The sequence below is a fragment of the Montipora capricornis genome, chromosome 13, assembly GCF_036669925.1.
Source record: "Montipora capricornis isolate CH-2021 chromosome 13, ASM3666992v2, whole genome shotgun sequence".
In the NCBI taxonomy this organism is placed as follows: domain Eukaryota; kingdom Metazoa; phylum Cnidaria; class Anthozoa; order Scleractinia; family Acroporidae; genus Montipora; species Montipora capricornis.
Genome location: NC_090895.1, coordinates 6911969 through 6933694, shown reverse-complemented (window position 1 = coordinate 6933694; position 21726 = coordinate 6911969). Strand labels below are relative to the sequence as shown.

The 21726-nt window shown below is 38.5% G+C and overlaps 1 protein-coding gene across 3 annotated transcripts in view; it reads right to left on the bottom strand.

Annotated features, from left to right (window-relative positions):
* Window positions 1-614: 614 nt before the first annotated feature.
* Window positions 615-21726, bottom strand: part of LOC138029731 (angiopoietin-1 receptor-like) — a 44951-nt gene continuing 23839 nt past the window's right edge. For all 3 annotated transcript variants that reach the window (XM_068877494.1, XM_068877495.1, XM_068877496.1), the window contains exons 4-18: window positions 18731-19000; window positions 17155-17448; window positions 15739-16050; window positions 14951-15247; window positions 11599-11649; window positions 11348-11481; window positions 10614-10881; window positions 9228-9338; window positions 8932-9122; window positions 4403-4525; window positions 4235-4305; window positions 3453-3493; window positions 2573-2669; window positions 2390-2489; window positions 615-2090 (exon numbers count right to left, since the gene is read on the bottom strand). In XM_068877494.1, coding sequence (XP_068733595.1) covers window positions 2022-2090; window positions 2390-2489; window positions 2573-2669; window positions 3453-3493; window positions 4235-4305; window positions 4403-4525; window positions 8932-9122; window positions 9228-9338; window positions 10614-10881; window positions 11348-11481; window positions 11599-11649; window positions 14951-15247; window positions 15739-16050; window positions 17155-17448; window positions 18731-19000 — 2429 coding nt within the window. In that variant the 3' untranslated portion in view covers window positions 615-2021. The remainder of the gene's footprint in view (window positions 2091-2389; window positions 2490-2572; window positions 2670-3452; window positions 3494-4234; window positions 4306-4402; window positions 4526-8931; window positions 9123-9227; window positions 9339-10613; window positions 10882-11347; window positions 11482-11598; window positions 11650-14950; window positions 15248-15738; window positions 16051-17154; window positions 17449-18730; window positions 19001-21726) is intronic.

Sequence of the window (21726 nt, the reverse complement as noted above, 5' to 3'; positions counted from 1 at the left end):
GACACAAGGACGTACGAGTGGAGATCAAGACGTGTACGTACTGAAGTCCGAGAAAGAGAAATCACCAGATAAGAACGCCAGTAAGAGACACCAGAAGGAAATAACTGCTACGAAATACAGAGAATTGTGGGAACAAGTACTAAAATACTGAATTGACTATATATATAGATTTAGCCAAGCCTAAAAACGGACCCTCCTGACTATTTACTCTTACTGCCTGTAGGGTTAGTGAAAATAAAAGGTTTCGAATTGTCTGCGTTTGGTGTTTCGGGTTGCTGCTTAATTCAATCATTTTCCTTGCTTTCTTCTATGGCAAATTCATTGCCTATAACTAATGAATTCCACGGTAAATTTCACGCTAAAAACCGATATCACATGAATCACGAAGCGAAGAGTGCGGTTTTCGAGTGAAACTTACTTTGGAATTCTCCAGTTTGGCAATAAATGTTTCTTCAACTGCACGAGTTTTAAAAGAAAACAAGCACACCCTCAGCGAGCGAAAGGGAAAGGAAAAGATCCATTTCAGAGTTAACTGTCAATAGCCAGCGAATAGGAATCACCCTAAAAATCGAACCATATCAAAAAACTTTGTCAGTTCAAGGTAAAAAAAAGAGTTTTACTGATGCACTTTATTCCACTCTATCTCTGAAAACAAGATCATTCACATTTTGATGTATTTCACTGACACACGGCAGCGTGGCTAGGAACAAGAATCGGCAAAATGCGGCCAAGAAAAGACGAACATCAAACAAGATCCGCTCCAACACTAAATTACCTTTAGGTGCTTCTGAAAACACAAGCTAGTAAAATTTCCCCCTAATTTTACGAGAACTCACTGCAATTACGTGATTATAACATTAGGGCAAAATTTTCTTGTTACTGTTGAGCCATATTGAAAAACAGTTGGGCAAACGATTAAAAAAGCACTTGTTCGCTCGCATTTGAGAGCAAAACAAACAAACAAATCAACTTTTTCTTTATGTCCAAAAGAGAACAGATAATTTTTATTTAATTGCAGTTGAGAATCAAAATTCGAGTTTATTCAAATTCTCTCATATACTTAGCACACATTGTCTACAATGATAAAAGAGGTAATTTTTCACACTTTCATAAACCTATTCTCTGGGCTACCTGTTTAATTCAATTCCTGATTATGATTTTATACTCCATTTCTAAATTAATTTTATTGCCTTTGAGCCATCTACTCAATTCTTTTCAACGGCTATTTCACTGTCGTTAGATACACATGACAATTACTAAAATTTATCAATTTTTACTGCTGCTGCTGCGACTGCTACTGCGACTGCGACTGCTACTGCTACTACTACTGCTACTGCTACTGATACTACCACTACCACTACCACTACTCCTACTACTACTACTACTCCTACTACTACTACTACTACTACTACTACTACTACTACTACTACTACTACTACTATTACTACTACTACTACTACTACTACTACTACTGCTGCTGCTGCTGCTGCTGCTACTACTACTACTACTACTACTACTACTACCACTTCTACTACTACTACTACTACTACTACTACTACTACTACTACTACTACTACTACTACTACTACTACTACTACTAATACTACTACTACTACTTCTTCTACTATTACCACTACTACTACTACTACTACTACTACTACTACTACTACTACTACTACTACTACAACTACTACTACTACTACTGCTGCTGCTGCTGCTGCTGCTGCTGCTGCTGCTACTACTACTGCTATTGCTACTGTTACTGCTACTGCTACTGCTATATGATGCGCTGATCTCATTTCTAAAACTTCTGAATTTAAAAAAAAAGAAAAAAAGAATGGGCAAGAAAAATCTAAAAAATAAATGAACGATTTTAACATGGCCTTTTTTCTGCGTCTCTCCTTTCGCTCAGAGAACGGTTGCCTGACTAGCTAACAAAGGGATTAAAAAGTAAGACTGCCTTTTTGTTGTCTAAACTTGATTCTTTAATAGTTAAACCATGGCGACAATTTCCAGATTTTCTACTCGGCTGTCAGATCATTCACATTGGCGTACAATCTTGTGTCGTACTGACTGAGATTCACATACGTCTGCAAAAGCAATAGTATAACAGTGGTTGCGATAGCTTTCACTTTGATTCTTTGCGACCACCACCTCAATATGGTATAATGGTTCGAACTAATTCAAGACAGACAATAAGGGTAACTGAAAGCGGGACTTCTTAAAGAACTGGTGAATTTCAAGGACAAACAAAAAAAAAAGTGTGATTCCATTAGCAAAGTAAGACTTGGCTTTGAGATTAAGGACGGTACAATGAAGTGTGCGTGCAAACAGCTTCTACGGGCACATTGTCCCATAAATACCCAAAATATTTCCTCGATTTCTTTACCTTGTGATTCCTTTGCATATCTTTCATTGTTTTTCTCAGCTTTTCAAATGTAGGTCGATCACTTGGATCTTCTTCCCAACACTTCATCATAATTTCATACCTGAATTATTGGGAGAAACTTATAGTCAAGCAATTGCTCATTACTTTTTACTTAGTATCGCAATTGAGGAAAAAATTATTTACAGATTGCTATCCACATGTCTCGGCTTAGGCATTCTGTATCCTTGTTGAATTTTATCCGCAATGAGTCTGGCGTGTGTGTCCGGGTATGGAGATCCACCTACGAGTGTAAAATTCCTGTCTCAATCTCACTTTGTACCATTATCAAATGTAATTAGACGCCAATGTAATATGTAAAGCTACTTCCGGTTATAAAGCACACTGTTTTGTAATTAAGGGCCTATCCGCACTAGCAAAAAAGTTGTTCATTTAGACGAATTTTCTGTCATCGCCAACGCTTCACAAGTGCGTACGGTTTGTCGCGAACTGACAAATTTTGTCCGAAGCGGACAAATCTTCAAATGCACAGCCGACAAAATTTGTCCCAGGTAAAACTTCGACAGTTTCGTCAAAATAAACAAAATTGTGTTTAACTTGTCAATCATTTGACAGAAAATCTATTACGACCTGCCTGGTAATTGAACTGAGTTCAATTTACTGTCTGAGGCAATAATTGCTTTTCGTGCGAAACGCTGAAAACTGGATGTTAGAGCTTTAACAATGAACGCGTAAGGATGAATCCCGACAATTGGAATTTAAATCCAATGGTAACCATGCCGGTCTACCCTATGAGCAGACAAACTCGGTAGGACGCTGGAACGTTCCACCATACGTGATCCATTATCCCGCCAAAATGTTCGATGTTTTCGCGCGCGCGACAAAATAGAATGAAATATAATCAGTGCTATATTAAGTTGTTGACAGAATTTGCCCGCTTTGAAATTTGGATGCGGACACCGCAAACAAGACAACAATTTGTCCTTCGATTTTGTTTAGACAATTCCAGTTTGGTCAGCTAGTGCGGATAGGGTCTAAGTCAAGTATCCTTTATATTGAATCTTACCAATTGTCAGGATTTCATATAGAAGAATCCCATAACTCCACCTAAAAAAGGAACAAAAAACATATATCGTAAAGATCAGCGAGGAAGCAAGGAAACAGATTTACAAAGATCTAGTAAAAAATAAATTAGTAGAGAAACGACATTCTTTGGAGGAAGCTATTTCGGTTGACCGCAATACGGAGTCGTAATAGACATTTATGATATAGGTGTTGATAAAATACTAGGATTTTCCCTCTTACGAAAAAATCATATCTTCACTGCGCGAGTGAACATATATCATTTTTGCCTTTCAAATTTGAGGATATAGGTGTTATCATGGCAATTAGCACGATTAGCCAATAAAAATTGAAGTTTTCCTTCACTAGAAGATACTTTTGTGCTGTAATAAAATTCTTCTCCTCTACATTAACCTTTTTATTCCACAATTTGACATTGTCATGATTTGTTTTTCCTAACTTTTATATCATGTTTCATGCTATAAAACATGCGTGTTTAGCGGTTGGTTACCTATTTTTCACCCCTTTCAGAATGAAGAAGACAAGTTGCTTTTATTCTGGAAATTTCATCAATATCTACATAACAAACAAGACATTACATGGCCGCTTGGGGATATGAATTTTACCTTCTCGTGATCATAGTATCCCTCAATCGTTCGCTGCGCTTACTCGTGAGAGATGCAGCACTTGAGGATAAAATTCGTATCCCCAAGCGGCAATGTAATATCATCTCTTTGTAATTCTAAAATAAAAATAAATTTAACTTACTGAAACGTATATACTTACACATCACTTTGTGTCGTGTATACTCCGTAAAACAAGGCTTCATATGCAGTCCATTTAACAGGTAATCGACCCTTGGTACGGAAAACCAGCAAAGAATACCGTCAAAGAAAAAGGTTAACTCGAAGTTCGATCATGGGGTATAAACCGTGATATCAGTGCAAGCCTTACCCTACTTTTCTTGGTATAAATATCATCCTGTTCCACATTCCTCGCCATCCCAAAGTCTGTCACTTTGCATCTCTCTCCTTCGCCAACAAGAACATTTCTCGCCGCCAAGTCACGGTGGACAATCTAAGAGAAATTGTATGTGGATGCATAGTACATTAGTACCAAGGAAACTATCTTTATCAACAAACATAACTCCACCAAACGCAGCGTATCTCCACGAAATGATAAAGCAGGATCACCTGGGCTTACGCCTAAAACGTCCATATTTTGCTACAATTCAGTTGGTATATATTTCTATAATTTAAACTTCTAATACTCAATTAACACCGAAAGGGAGATTTCAAACCATGCCTAATGTCTCTCCCAATAGACAGGAGACAACCAATTTGTTATTTGTAAGTAGTGCCAGAGTTCAACTCAGGACCTTTCATGACGAATAAATCCAGTGGTCAGAACGGAAATCGAACCTTAAGCGTCCGACTGCAAATGTAGCGCATAACCACTACGGCAGCTCAACTGTCTTGAAGTTTTCTTAATTTAATGACCATACTATCGCCTTAGTTGTTTGTTTGTTTGTTTGTTGCAGCCACCACTGCATAAAAAAAAAAGAAAAAAGTAAAACAACAATTTAAAAAAAGCCTTGATTCTGATTGGCTAAGAGCAGTGCACTTCAAGTGTAACACCGGTGCAAAAAGTGTAACACCAGTACAAATTACACATCGAAATTCTAGATTATGATTGTCTGAAATACAATAGCAAAATTTTCTAAGAGTTGTTTTGGCCGCCGACGATACATTAGAAGAACTGCAAATAGCCCTTTCCACGGTTAGTTTTTCTCATTTGCATTACAATATAATCTAGCATGTATGTGCGGTAATTCCGGGCTACTTTGTAGTTTTAACCCGAAATTGCCTCGCATCCACGTTAGATTACCTTGAAATGCAAATAAGAAAAACTAACCGTGAAAAGGGCTATCGGTGCATAAAATATAAACAAGAACAAAAGTACGTCATTTTGGTTAAGTGTGTGGTAGATGTGGTGCGACGAAAAGAGAATGGCTTTGGAAATCGAGGAACACGAACCGGCTGAACTGAACAGATTACTTGAGAAATTATACGCTGAGGTATAAAACAAAAACGGCCGAGATTATGAGCCAGCCAGCCTAAACGTTATGATTGCTGCCCTCCATAGGTGCTTGAAAAAAACAACATCCATTGGCAATCGTCAAAGACCGGGAATTCCACTCATGTAGGCAGATCTTGAAGGGAAAAGCGCAATTACTGCGACTACCCCGTCTTGGTAATCGCCCCGAACAAAGCAAGAGATTTGACGAGAGCAAGTTCGGATGTACTTTCCCAGAGGCATTTGTAAACACAATGTGGTCAATCCACAACCGACAGTGTCCAGAGAACTTCCTAGCCAACAAGAACCGCCTCCCTTTTTAGCTCAATTTCTTCATTTATTTATTTATTTGTTTATTTAACAATTCGCCAACCATTACAAGAGATAGGGTGGCAGGATGATAGTACGGGGTAACTCAATTCGCTTTCTAATATATGTTACAACAGAAGACATACTAAATTGACCACCCCCCATAGGGGGTTTTCAGTGCCAATGAAACACAATCATCGAAATGACTGAACACAACAACAACAACTGTTGAGAATCCGAATTCGCCAGAGGCAAACCGGTTGGCTATTTACAAGTGCGCTCGAGAAGTTGAACAATGGTCAGAACAAATCTTAAACCTGGGAACTCTGGATCTCATTGCAAGCGTCCTATCCACTGGGCCGCACTGCCTGCCACACACACCAACGCGCGCACACACACAAATACATATGAATAAACAATAGGACTAGTAAGTATAGTTACTTAATTTGTTGACGTAAATGCTTGAGCAATGAACATTTAAAAGACTGAAGACTAGGTGAAGACATCACATATGCAGGTAAGGAGTTCCAGTCACTAATATAACGATTAAAGAAAGAAAATTTAAATAATTAGTGCAGACGGGTTTTAAAATCTTGTAACCATGGTTAGATCTTGTTCGATTGCCATCTATAAAATCAAAATAGTGCATGGCGACTATTAATGCCACAGTTACCAAGTATTATCTTATCATCTGAGTCAGACTAAAGTATTTTCCCACTTCGAGGGAGTCCCACGGGTTGCTTGTCGTTGAATAGATTAAATTGACTTGACCTGTTTTACTAAGTGCGGATTCCAGGAAGGGCAGGATTACTCAAGGATCGGTCTAACCAACTTCTTGAAAGCTACCGTAATACCAGACTTAATTAAAAAACCAATCGTTTGCCTAATCAGGCCTAAAAATTGTTGGCTTTGTCGCAGATAAAATTAATGTGGTACTTCCAAGAGAGGGACGAATCCAACCATATTCCTTGGTGTTTGCGTAGGTCCACTTCCGGTAATTCGTTGTTGTTCGATGAGTATCAATATTTATCGTTTTTGCATGATAACAGTCATTGGTTTGTGCATCCTGTAACCTTCTTGAAGCAAATATGCAATTTACTGATTTCGATGCTCAGTTCATGATCAGCGTTTTTATTAAACCAAAGTTCCATATCGTTCAATCCGACAATGATGAGAGCTTCGGAGAAAAATGTGTTGAACACTTACAGCCACTACAGCCATTCCAACTGTGAAGCCTACCAAGCGTCGTCGCGTCCATATAATCGACGGCGATTCAGATTCCGATTAAAAGATGACTTTTGAAATACTTTTTTCCCCATTATGGCGTGAGATTCTTGCAAATTTCTAGTTAATCTATTGAAAACATTCTGGGACTATTCCATGTGCAAATGTTTGAAACGAACCGCTTTGAATTCGTACCCTTTAGAAATGTAAGATCTATGACGGCCACGTCGACGAAAACGTCACCTAAAATTTTACCTTTGCCCTGTAGTTACTGTTTCGCAATTATTCCATCATATTCGCGTCGTTCGATTTGGGCAAAGTATCCTAAGATTAAATTGGTACGAGTGGTTTTAGAGTAAAAAAAAAAACAATAATAAAGTAAAGATTTGTATTTGTACGCTCACGTTGTTGTTAAAACCTTAACATTAACGTTGCACAGAGCACCACAAAACATGCAAGCCCCACGTGCAGCACGATTATATTTAATGTGTCGGTAAGTGTCAAATCCATATCGAATGCTCGCCTCTTGTCTGCAATAAGAGCTTGCGGTACGTCCTCCTCGTGATTTTTTTTCCTTTTTGTATTATTAAAAGGTAATTCTGCGGTTTTCCTCGTTCAATTTGGAATTGATTTGCACGAGTGAGTTTTTCAAAAGCTGAAATTGCACGAGCCGAGCGGCTGAACCACATGATAATCCATAATTAGATTCATGTTTACTTGCAGGAAGATACTCCAAATACACACAAAATTTGATGCTACTGTGGTCTGGGAAATTACGAATGTAGCTTAAAAAGGAGCATTCAAAGTGCTGTAACGTTTTAAGTTACATTCGCATTTTTCCGAACACGAGTTGCATCAAACTTTGTCTGATTGTCAACCCGGTTATCTTTTGAACCCCTAAATGGCCCTTTACAACTGGTGATCACGTAGTACAACACTAAAACAAGGAAAAAGGAAAATTAAATTTAATGGGGTATTCACACCAAACCTTAAGTAATGATCCGTGTAAAGTGGATAGCAATTTCCTTTGTTATGCGGCAACGGGGCTTTCCCCACATAGGAATGTTATCATTTTTACACAGAGAATGCATAAAACTACAGGAAGGCATTTAACGCAATAAAATTCATTTACAGCCCACTTTGAAAGGGTGTCTTTTTGTGTTAAAAGATTTTGACCAATCCCAAGAGTTGAAAACAAAAGCCAAGAAACGTTTACAATTTTACATGTTCCCCACATACGATTTCTCTCGAATTCACTTAAACTGAGACCAGATGAAAGATGGAAGATGGTTGGAAAGTAAGGATGAATATAATACTGCTTTATGAAGTTTTGTTAACCGTTTGCTGTTTAAGCCGATCAGAAGTAAGTACAGACAATAGAAAAGTTATCACCTTTTGCATACCAATTGAATTCCAACATGTTCGTTGCCGTTGTTGCTATCTTTCTTATCTGGACCGTTTCTTAAACATCTTTTCAACATGTTTAGTTAAACATGGTTTCAAAGTGTTTTCCTGTTAAATCATGTTTACTGATTTTTGTCGATTACAAATTTAGCACAGGACAAAGCATGTGTTGAAACAAGCTTGAATCTCATGGAAAAGCCAGTCCTACATTTTTCTGTGACTGATTTTTATTTTGTTAAACCCAGTTTAATTAAAAAAGTCTTCTTAGTGTGAATGGGGTTTAAGTTGACTAGTTTTAGATGTCCGATTGCGCAATTTGCTCTTCAGTTTGGCCGCTTCTGTACCATGTGATCACCAGCTGCAAAGGGCCCATTATGTGTCACATGCAGTAAAAGTCTTTTCATGGTATTAAAACATTTATTTGGCATTTATGGATGCTGGCTGATGGCAACCTCCCTTGTAGAACAAACCTTTTTCGAAGACAAGTAACACATCCCATCAGCAACCTCCCAAGCGAATTTCATCAGCTGTTCCGAAGTCAGATTGGTCTCCGGTTTCACATCCGGGTTCTTGTAGTAAGTGTCGTTGAGTCCTCGGCTCTTTCGCAGATATCCCAGGAGATCCCCAAAGGGAACATACTCGATCAACACCATCGGTGGGTCTATGGAAAACAACATTCTTGGAATGAAGGGTGTTTGTTTGCAACCTAGGGTTGCTTAACAAACGCTTGTAACAGAATACCCCATTATAAAAATGTCAATTTTACCGCTTTCGGTGACGCATCCGATGAGCTTGATCACGTGAGGATGGGGCTTTAATTTTTTCATCAGCTCCAGTTCTGACAACAGATCCTTTCTATCCGATGGAGGAGCATTGGCTAGGAAGTAACGAAGAGAAACTGCCAGTGTCTTTGTTCAATATAAAATAATTGACTCGGTACCAAAACATATGTGTTAGGAATGAAACAGTAGCCAGGATCAAAAATGCCATAATACTATTTGTTTGTCCCTCCAAAATTTTGCATAAGCATTGTTTCCATTTTCTCTTGGTACCATTGTAACTCCAAAGAGAAAATAAAAAGAATGCTGCTACAAGGAGTATTGTGGTATTTTTGATACTGGCTAATATGATGTGAATCATATATTGAACTGTGGATTTGAAAGCAAATGAAGCTATGATCGTCATAGTTATGAAAGCAATTTTAGCTATTGCGTAGAGAAGCTTGAAAAATTTAGGACTTCACCGGGGTTTGAGCCTGTGACATCATTCATTCATTACGGGAAAACTAGAACCCACAAATGACCAGCTACTAACAACAGTGGCTTCACAGCTCAGTTAATTAAAGAAATGCACTGGCATCGCAAGGTCACGGGATCAAACCAAGTTGAAGTCCTGAATTTTTCAGGCTTCCATACGCAATTGCTAAAATTGCGTTCCTAATTGCGAGGATCTTGGCTTCATTTGATTTCATATCCGCACTTCAACACGATTCACTTCATATATCATTTCATTCGTGGATTCATTCATCACGGGAATATTACAACCCAAAAGTGACTAGCTCCCAACATCATTGGCTTCATATCTCAGTTGGTTTGACGTCGCACCGACATTGCGAGTTCACGGGCTCAAACCCAATTGAAGGGCTGAATTTTTCAGGCATCTCTACGCAATAGTGTTTTTACTCACATGATCAGTAACCTTGTTTCTCCACCGAAACAAAAGAAAACATTTGCATGATAAAAGAGCTCAATTCCCGGAGGACCAGTTGGGAACACCAACATGGCCACCGTGACTTCACGTGAAAACACTCTATTGCTAAAATGGCATCCATAACTGCAGGGATCATAGCTTCATTTCATTAGTGCAGGTAATCTTGGAAGTGTACGAATTTTGAGTCATTTACGGTGTCATCAAATAAATGATAGTCCAAAGAACTGAAAAGGTTTCTTGTTATTAATGTCAGTTTTTTATATTTCAGTGAGAAAATGAGGCCAATAGGAAAAGGGTGACTATTTCATTCTGTTATTACCGTGTCAATGCAAGTTGATCTTCATAAACTAATAAAGCCATTTTTCTGCTTCCACTACGCGCTTCCAAAAGCATGATCAAAAACATGATTGAAAGCATATGACAAGGATAAGCGGCAACCAACCTTTCAGCATTTTTGCTGCTACTGTTGTATCCTCCTGATTGGCTCGTATGTTTTTCACGGTTGCCTGGACAACCTGAGAAAAGGCTCCTTTACCGATGACTTTGTTAACATGAACGTCTTCGCGACTGACTTCCCAGCTTCTCCCGGAAGGATGGAGAGGCATGTAGTATCCACCTCCAGCTGCTGGAGTCGCATAGGTCGCTGCTTCCTTCGTGTTTAGTTCGCTGGGAAGCCCCATGTTGTCTTTGAGTTGCAAAGATACTGGATTCTGGCGATGATTAATTCACAGAGATCACAGTCTTACACTAATTGTATCTCTCACTTCAAATACAATGCAAGTCTCGGTTTCCTATAACAACCATCCCCCTCCCGGAGCTTTGCTTTGAACATGATTGAAATAACGGATGATCATTCTACCGAGTTTTCCAGGTAGGGGTACAGTTAGGCCAAAAGTAAGAGAAGTAGCCTTGAACCAGTGCATCCAACATCCATGCAATTGTAAACTTAGTTCAAGCGAGATGTCTGGCAAAGACACAATATAAAGGAAACAACAGGATAGCGACGTTAGGCTTACATACAGATCCAGAGTTTAGAACGCTAATGACGAGCTTCAATGGACTCAATCCCTCGTCACTCCATGACTGCTTTGAAGAACCCATTGTAACCACTTTTGTTAATCCAGGATTCACGTTCCACGAATCTTTTCTTCTAGAAAGACTTTATTAACAACTTACCATAGATAAAAGATCCCCACGTCTTCGACACGGACGACGGCGTATTTTCCATATCACCACGGAGAGAACAATAATTACGATCACCAGGACAACGATAAATAAGATGTAAAAAACATGCAAAATAGCACAAGAACCTGACACAAAGGAAACAGAAAAGCACTTGTTATTCAGTTTAACGGGAATCCATACACTTGAAATGAAGCAATGACCTTCTTCTGTTAAATCTCTGAAAACTGGACATTATTTTTTACCTTTCTGACATTCCACAGGCCTTGGAGTTGCTAAGGAAAAGAATGGAGTTGCTAAGGAAAAGAAAAGTAAGATGACAGTTAGTCCCAGTGTTTGAGTGCACTTACCCAGCATCACTGACAAATCTGTGAAGAGAATCACCTTTGAAATGACAATGCACTAAGACTTTCTTTCGTTGTCTTCCTATATAAATTTTACCATTTTTTATTGTCTAGATAGCTAAATTAGCTATTTTTAACAGAGGTACAGATGGATTTATTAAAATCACATCAATAAGGCTGAATTTCATGATTATTTACAATACAATAATGGCTAAAAAACTTCAATTATATCTACAGAGCATGTAATTTACAAGACTTATACTCGGGCCTATTGTCTACACGTGGGAGGCGCGATGGCCTCATGGTTAGTGCGCTCGAGTCCGGATCGAGTGGTCCGGCCTGTCCTGGCCGGGGACATTGAGTTGTGTTATTGGGCAAAACACTTTACTCTCACGGTGCCTCTCTCCACCCAGGTGTATAAATGGGTACCGGCGAATTTAATGCTGGGGGTAACGCTGCGATGGACTAGCATCCCATCCAGGGGAGAGTCGAAATACTCCTAGCCGCTTCATGCTACAGTAACCGGAGATAAGCGCCAGCCTGATGGGCCTTCTAGGTTCGTAGCAGACTTTACCTTACCTATTGTCTACACACAGATGGTAAATATGTCTGACAGAAACGTTTGGTGCGCATTATTGGGTTACCAAACTGACGTTGATTTCTAAGATTAGAAGTAATATGGTTCTTCGGTGGTAGAAAATGATGAAGCTTGCACTCGGTATTGAATACTATTGCTTCGAAAAATTTGACATTGCTCGATACGTCTATCCTTCGGTGAATTCAGATTAAACAATGAAAGGCTGTCGAGCTATGAAATGCAGGGCGAAATTACAGATAGAGCGCGTTTTTGAATACGTTCTAGGTCGTTGCTTAAATAATGAGACAGTGCATGATGGTAAAGAGGAGCACAGTATTCAATTACAGGTCTAATACAAGTAAGATAAAAACTGATGATATTATGAGCCGGAAATTTGGCGCGTTTAATTAAGCAATACGAGAAAAAATTCCGCTCATTAGCCCTTTTGATTACGACTGAAATATGGCAATTCCAATGAAGGGTGCTGGCTATTGTTACACCTAACACTTTAACACTGTTTACACCTCATAAAACTGGTGTTGCGTTCTTTTAAAGGCGATCAGCAGTTCCTTACACTTATTTGGGTACGGCTGAAGCTTGTTAGTAATAGACGATTGCTCCACAGCACAGCTATAACAGCGACTTGCACTACACCTTGTCGTTCCCTTGACACCACGTCAGCGAGCGTGGTATCATCAACATATTTCCATGCCTCGGAGCTAGGTGTGTAGAGATAATTGACCATCAGGATGAAGAGCCAGGGTCCGAGTTGGTGCCTTGAGGCACTCCAGACGGAACGCCAAACTCCTTCACTCCCCCCCGCCCCTCCCATTCCGAAAAACAGTAACTTAAAAGCTTTACTTACTGCCGCCTATCCTTAAGGAAATCACAGACCCAGCGAGCAAGCCCACTAGGAATGCGCAACCCGAGAATCTTGGCAGCCAGAGTACTATGATCCACAAGGTCGAAAAGCCTTCCTGTAATCCAAGAGCACAACACGCTTGACACGTGGCTTGCGCTCAAGTGTGCACCATTGAGATGAGCGCATGAAGAGTTGAAGATTTTGGAATTGCGCATAATTTGTTAGGATCAATCAGCTCCAAGACCACAGGGCCAATATATTTGCTAACAACGAACTTCACTTCTAACTTGGACAGAGCCGGAGTTAGGGACATGGGTCGGATATGCTTGGTGATTATGGTCACATGTTTTACTTTCATCAGCAGTGAAACGTCAGCATCCTTCCACGACCGAGGGAGCTTCTGCTCGGCGAATGATGAGTTTAAGATATCATACACTGGGAAAGTTAGAAAGTCAGCATATTCCCGGAGGATGGAGATGTGAGCGTATGTCTTCACCACCAGTAGCTGGAGCCATCCCTGCAATCTTCTTGACCCCTCTCCACCCTTGGCTGTCTTGGCTTTGGTGGTCTTAAGGTGAACGAGTTTGGTTGCATAGTACTTTCCTCGACACAACTTCCGCTCATGATCAGTGATGTTACGAAGGTGTCTGAAACGCTCAGTATCGCCTTGCGCAAATGCCTTTTGACACGACTTGATAATAGACAAACTCAGCAGACACCCAGGGAGCATCGTTTACGTATAGTTTAATGGTCTTGAGAAGCACGATGACGTCTGGGCCGAACTTTACGAGTTCTTGAAAAAGTTGCAGCTTGCTTTTCCAGTCGGGGGCAGAATCTTCAACGGACCAGTCTATAGAGCCCAGATACCTGCCAAGCTCGCATTTACGGCTGGGGCGAGTATCCCTGCGAGTGAGAGAACGACGACTGCTAGTGTTGCGCATGCTCCTCAATTTGGGCTCCAGTAGAACCACGGAATGGATAGACCTTCGCAAAAATATGGCAACTGAAATGTCTTGATGTTTTCTTAATTAATGATCATACTCTCGCCTTCTTGTACAAAAATGTGGTGTTATCAACGGAGTTTATAATGTAAATTGACCACTGTGCAGGGATTCTAAAAGCTGACGGCTCGAGCTTTCTCCCTTCGTCAGAGCGAATCGAGAAATTATGGGTTGTTTGTAGTTTTTATAGTGGCGTAGGAGCTACGCTATTGGTGGCAACATGGCAACGTGGAAAATAGGAGTACATTAGTTAAATGAAAAGCGTTTGTTAATACTGTGGGGATAAAGGGTACCAATTTAAAAGATGAATGTTTGTTCCAGATTCTTGTGGCTTTCTGTCGTACCTTGATGTAGGTAAAGGCCGCAGATAGCCATGTGTTGCTTGGAGTGGTTAGGGAGATTAAAATGACGAGTGACTGGCTTACATGCATCCTTTTCATTCTTCTGAACATGGCGAAGGTGTTCGCGGAATCGGTCGTCCAGTCGTCTACCCGTCTTGCCAATGTATAATTTATTGGGTAACGTACAGTTTATGCAATAAATGACATTTGTGGAGGTACATGTGAAATGATCGGTGATCTTTACAGATCACTTAGATCCCTATATTTTGCTAGTGTTAAGGTATCGGGAACTAAGCGATCTGTTAAGATCACCGATCGTTTCACATGTACCTCCGCAAAGTATATGTTACATATATGTTACACGTATGTATCACATACACGTAGTCTTCATGCAACACGAGTTACGATCCTACATATGCCACAATGAATATGACACCCTCAGTTATTTTTGATGATTCAACCTTTTGCTCACCTAGGTTGGGTACTTCAACTGTCTGAATGTTGTCTTCATCCATAGTACTCTCACCAAATGCGTTGGTTGCAGTCACCATCAATTCATATTTTTTGCCTCTCTCTAACGCAAGAATGTATTCAAGCTTGAAAGCATCTTCTACTTTTAAGTCTGCAACTTTTTTCCACTCTTCACCAACAATTCTTATGTAGATGGAGTACTTAGTGATGGTTGCTCCATTATTTGCTGGTTCAGCCCAAGTGAGAATTACAGTGTCATTTTTTCCCTCAACTTGAATAATTACAGGCTCCGGAATATCTATGGAGATTAAAATTCACAATGCACACTTTTTCATTATGTACAAAAATAATACTATGCTGCTCTATGGTTGCCTGTTTGGGTTTTAAGAAAAGGATAATCAACAAAACCTCCCAGGCAGAAAAAAAATATACATATACCAGACAGCGCACAGCAAGGATTTGTATGGGGCAAAATTCAAGATCCAACCACCTTTCCCGTGCTTCCCCTCTGACCTTTAGAAACCTATTTATCATTTTTAAAGCTTTTATGTTAATTTACTTATTTCAAACTCTATTGGGTAATACAAACTAAAATGGAAAAGTGCAAATGGGACGCTCAGACCCATCCAAGGTACCCACCTATGATAAAGGAAGAAATGAAAATATATACAATAAAATAATACAAAAACTAAAAAAATGTCAAAGTGCATTAAAGTACAATGTATCACGACAAAATTGCAAGACGCGCAATTCCTTATTGAAGAAAATCAGTACAGCAGTTCTTCCTACCTCCTGAAACATAAAGTTTTTTAATGTTTTGTCCTTCTCGCAAACTTTCACCGAACCGATTTCTGGCGGTAACCACAAACTCATACATCTTGTTTTTCTCCAATGAAACAAGCACTTGACGCCTTGATATGTCCTTTATTTCCCGTATTTTGATCCATTCCCCTTTTATATCACCCTTTTTTACATCTCGTTGGTACACTGTGTACAGAGTTATGGATGCTCCATTGTTCTGTGGCTCATTCCATTTTATTGTCACTTTATTACTTTTTCTTACAGCAGGGAAATCTATAATTTCAGCAGTAGCTGGGGCCCCTAAAAATAAAAAAAAATAAAAATGGTGATAAAAGCATTCATTGCATAACAAAACATTGTGGTTAAAAGTCTGAGTCCCCTGTGCATAATGTAAATGCTGATATTTCCACATCAACCTAAACGCCGAGGTAACCTAAGCAGTTGATTCTCTCATGAGATTAAAGTTAGCTGTACAATCCCTTGTTATTGCTAACGGTTTCTGCTTCTTTAGGAAACAACAGAAAATATATCACGTCTTACTATCCCAGATAACAACAGCAATAAAATGATCTCATACATGTAATTGTTACGGTAACTAATGACCGCCAGAAAGATAATAACCTCGCTATTTCCACGAAACGCAATTTATTTAATTGTAAACAACGGACGACACCTTAGCTCTTAGTGCAATATTATTACATTTGACTCAATACTTCTCTACGCTTATCTGACCACAGGCAAAGCACTGTCCTTTTCATTAATGAAATCTCCACGGACACCAACTGTAAACTTGATAGCAGAATGCCAGAATCACACAATATCACTTGGAAATCACAAACAGGGAACGAAGTCCCAAATCCACAACAACCAACTTACTAGAGAGCCGCGTATATAGCTATCCGAAGAGAATCTAAAAGTGTCCACAAGTTACTATTTACAGCTATTACAAGAAGCTCTATTTTTAAACTTACGAGTCACAAACTATTTTGAAACTGATAAGTTACAGTTCCAGAAAATTATTTAAAGAACACATTGCGGGATATCGACCATCGCGAACTTTCCAGATAATTCCGTCGGTTTAAAGTCAGCAATTTTCCTTTATGACATCAATGATCGGTGAACAATGAAGGCCAGGAAAACTGTAAAATCTTATAGCAACAAACCCTGCACTTCCCATAAGATCTTTTCAAAGGTGGTGCAAACATCCTAAACAATGTCTTCAAATTATTTTTCACTCACTAATTTACACTACCATCATTCTTGCATTGACCGAAAGCCATTGTAATTGTCATCCCAACTACACCAAAGCACTGTAGCGTGTATATTTTAAAAGTAAAATTAATTCAAAACACAGTGACACTGCATCTTTATGCAGCATCATTAATGTAAAATAAGATTTCTCACCTTGATACTTAGTCATCACATTTTTTTCATCTGCTATTCCTTCAAAAACCTTATTTAGAGCAGAGACCCTCAAAGTATAGTTCGTACTTTTGGTCAAACCTTTATCCACAAAGTACTGAAGCTTGTCAGAGGTTGTGGTTTTATTTATTATCACTTTTCCATCCTGTAGAACTATTACACGATATCCTGTAATATTACTCCCTCCATTATCAATTGGTGGAGTCCATTTTACCCGCAATGATTCAACCTGAATGTCTTTATCCTGAGTCGTGATTGTTGGTGCATCTGGTGGCCCTTAATATAATAAGAATGTACATCATTACATTGTTATTTGCAGTATTGAGGAAATGGAGAAATAATCCTCGCACCCATCTGGACAACTTAAGCCACTGTTTCTTATACATGTAGCAGACACCTGAAAATATAGGTGGCTCTAACGAGATTGGAACCCTTGACCTCCGAGATGCTGGTGCAATGCTCTACCAACTGAGCTATATAATTTTGGAAGCAGGTCAATTGTTGGGCTCATTTGTTCGCGTAAAGGCCTCAACCATTGTTAGCATAAAAATGCAATACACATGACAACAACAACAACAACAACAACAACAACAATAATAATGATAATGATAATGATAATGATAATGACAAGAACAATAACAATAATAATAATAATAGTAATAATAATAATAATAATAATTATAATAATAATGATAATAATAACAATGAATTTAAGAAAATAACAAAACCTTTGAGTTTATAATACATGTTTCGGCAGAAACGTCTGCAATCCTCATATTCAGAGAGAACAACCCTCTTTGAATCAACAATTACACCATGTCAATCTAAAACTATCTTTTTAATTCCTACACTTTCACGGTATATTTATTATTTTCACATTAGCATTCTCTATTCATTACAAATTCAGCTTCCATTGCTTTGTATTCTGACCAACTGAGGATGACAGAAGTTTTTGTGGAAGCATGCATTATGATAAAAATGATGATGATGATGATGATGATGATGATGATGATGATGATGTTGATAACGATAATGATACTGATAATATTAACAACAACATCATCATGGAATTGCAAAAGATCATTTTATTGAGTACATTGCAAATTTCGATGAAGGTGTTATCAATGCAATAGAGGAACAACTGTACCCCATCTCGTGGTACCTTAAGACCACAATTTGGACCCGGCCCTTCTGGATTATTAGCAAACACGTCTCAGGAAACAACAATAATAATAATGAAAATACTACTACCACTACTACTACTACTACTACTACTACTACTACTACTACTACTACTACTACTACTACTACTACTACTACTGCTGCTGCTGCCGCTGCTGCTGCTACTACTACTATTACTAATAACGATAACGATAACGATAACAATAACGTGATCATTTAATGTGTATTTCTAGAAACACAATTTACAGCATCTTTGATGATAATTGTGTTTGTGATTTCAGTCGGTCTTTCTTCTTGTGGCACACCTTTACTTCACATACACATACATGTACATAGAAATGTAACCATTATCAGGGACACTACATAGCTAACTTACTTATTTGATCCACTTGAACTGTGTGTTTATCTACAGAACCCACAGTGTTGTTCGCTTCACACAAGTATGATCCAAAATCTCCATCCTTTTGCATCAGTAAATGTAACACATTTTCATTGCCAACAACTCTCTTTATTTCAGCTCCATTAGGTCTTTTCCAAATGATTGTTGGGGTTGGAACACCATTTGCTTTGCAAACAAACGTAACAGTCTGTGCAATCCAAGACTCATGTGGTGATGGGGGTAAAACGTTTTCTATGTAAGCTGGGTCTGAAAACAATATTGATCATCAGTACGATTAACAAATTAAAGCATTATATTATATGAAAAAAAAAACATTAGTGCTTAGCCTAATTCAAATATAGAATGGAACGAAAAATAACGAAACAGAAACAGCAATAATACCCCTCAAAGGTAACATTTTGATATAAAGGACAACAAAAAGGTTATAGTATGGTATTTTAATGGTCGTTATTGTTTTTTGCATTGTACACTGTTTTTTTTTTTTTTTTTTTTTTTTTTTGCTTTTACCATACACACACAGACAGGTTTGCTCCAACGGGATTCGAACCAATGGCCTCTGAGATGCTGGTGCAATGTTCTACCAAATGAGCTGTATAATTATGAAGCCACACAGTTGGGAGCAGGTCAATTGTTGAGCTCACATGGTCCCCTGAAGGACTCACCCATTGTTAGTTATTACAAGGATAAAACAATGCAAAACACATAATGATAATGACAATAATAATGGTAATGATAATGTTATTATTGTTATATTGGACATCGAGCAGAGCAAAGACGCTCTATACATGTCTCCAGTTTTATCGTTATTTTACGCTTGAATTGATATCTTTATTATTTAATCTCTGTTTAGCTGCTTTTAAATGGCCTATCCACCTTTTCCGTTCATTTTACTCGCTAAATCCGTCTGTCCTTTCCGTGAAAAATATTTTGTCTCGCTGGGCCGCCATGTGTGGCGCTGCAAACAACTCAACACTTTGAACATACACATACATACACATGTTGGACTTTGTGCGGAATGTCTCAATGCTGGAGAGGAACAACTCCCAAATGATCATGATCCTGTAGCAGACAGCGCTTCTCGCGTTTGTTTAAGAATGTGTTGTTGTGGTAAACTTTGTAAGGGAAACAGAGGATTAAAGATGCATCAAAGGAGCTGTAGAGTTGTTTTGGGTTTGAATGATTCAAATGTTCAAAATTCAAGTGTTCGTTTAATAACCTCTGGTGTCTCTTCTCTTGAACCTGGAGATTATGGTTTTCCTGCTATTAAAACAGGAATAAATCTACCTAAATCTGACGATCAATGGGTTGCGGCCAACGAATATTTCAAATTAGTCCTTTTTCTTAATCCTCCAATCACGGCTCAAAGTATCAAACTTGTAAACGACACTATTTCTGACACTATTTCTCTGCTAATTTTGGTCAAGTCGTACAAGTTACTGATGAAAGCCTGATGAAAGCCTGATAAAAAACTACGAAGACAAATCTAAGCATGATCTGAAGAAATCTCGCAAAGTCCCAAAACACTCCGCTGACGCAGATATCGCTGAATTTAAATACGTATCTCGCCTACTGCGTGACAAGCTGTGAAACAACACTTCTCAAGTCGAAATTGACCGGATGAATCATGATTATTCCATCTCTAAAATTTCTGGGGTTATTTCAAAAAGATCTTAATAATAAAAGCCTAAATTCTCCCTTAATTCTCTACGGACGAGTGTTTTGATTACTTTACAAGAACTCTATCGTCAGTAAATCCGACTAGAGTCTTCAACCTTCCAAGCTGAATACCAAGTTTATCTGATCCTGCAATTCTGTTTAACCTTGAACTACCTACATACCTACAGATATCAAATGTGATAAGAGAAATGAAGGCTTCCAGTTCTCCTTGTCTTTTAGATAAATTATCAATCATTTGTTTCAAAAGAGGTCTGTTTCTTTGCACCTATTTATCTGAAATTATCCGTACAGCTTGGTCAACTGGATCCGTTCCAGGTGAATGGAAGAAAGCCTGCACAATCCTCATCCACAAGAAAGGAAACGTTAATGACCCTGCCAATTTTCATCCAATTACTCTGCAATCTGTGCCCTAACAGGTTTTTACCTCGTACCTTCGTAATGCACTTTTAACTTCTTTGCCGCTAATAATTATATTGAACATAAAATTCAAAAAAGTTTTACACCTGCTCTCTCAGGAAGTTTTGAGCATACTGCTCAAATGGCTGACATCATTAAGAAAGCTCTTACCAAGCAGCGTCCTCTTGTCATTACTCTCCTAGACCTCGAAAACGCCTTTAGTGAAGTTCATCACAATTTGATTCAAACCACTCTTGACTACCGCCACATGTCCCTGATCATATTAAACTTCTGGCTAAAAGTCTGTACACCTCTATAATTACCAATGAATTTTGCACTCCGTTTGTATCTATTGGTCGTGGCGTAGTTCAAGGTGATTGCCTTAGTCCTCTTCTTTTTAACTTGTGTCTTGACACGTTTCTCCATTAGAGTATCTCCAGCACTTTAAATCTGAAAAATATCGTCACTTTGGCTTTCCCCTAAGGTTGTTAAATCCGATCCACTGGTTCCAGTTCGCAGACGAGTACTTTTTTACTCCATGGTTCACAGGTTTATTGTTTTCGCGCTTTTACGCTTGATTAGAATATAGCATTTAGTTGAATCCTATGGTATATAATAATAATAATAATAATAATAATAATAATAATAATAATGATGATGATGATGATGATGATGATAATGATAATAATGATGATAATGATAATGATTATGATGATAAGGATGATGATAATGATGATGATGATGATTATGATTATGATTATTATTTACTTATGCATGTTGATATTTTAGCAGTATCAAAAACCTTGATGAAGTTAAGGACGGTGCCTACTAATGAAAGGTATATTTGCCCGTCTTTATGATTATGCAGGGAATGTAAATATAATTTATAAGCAACAATT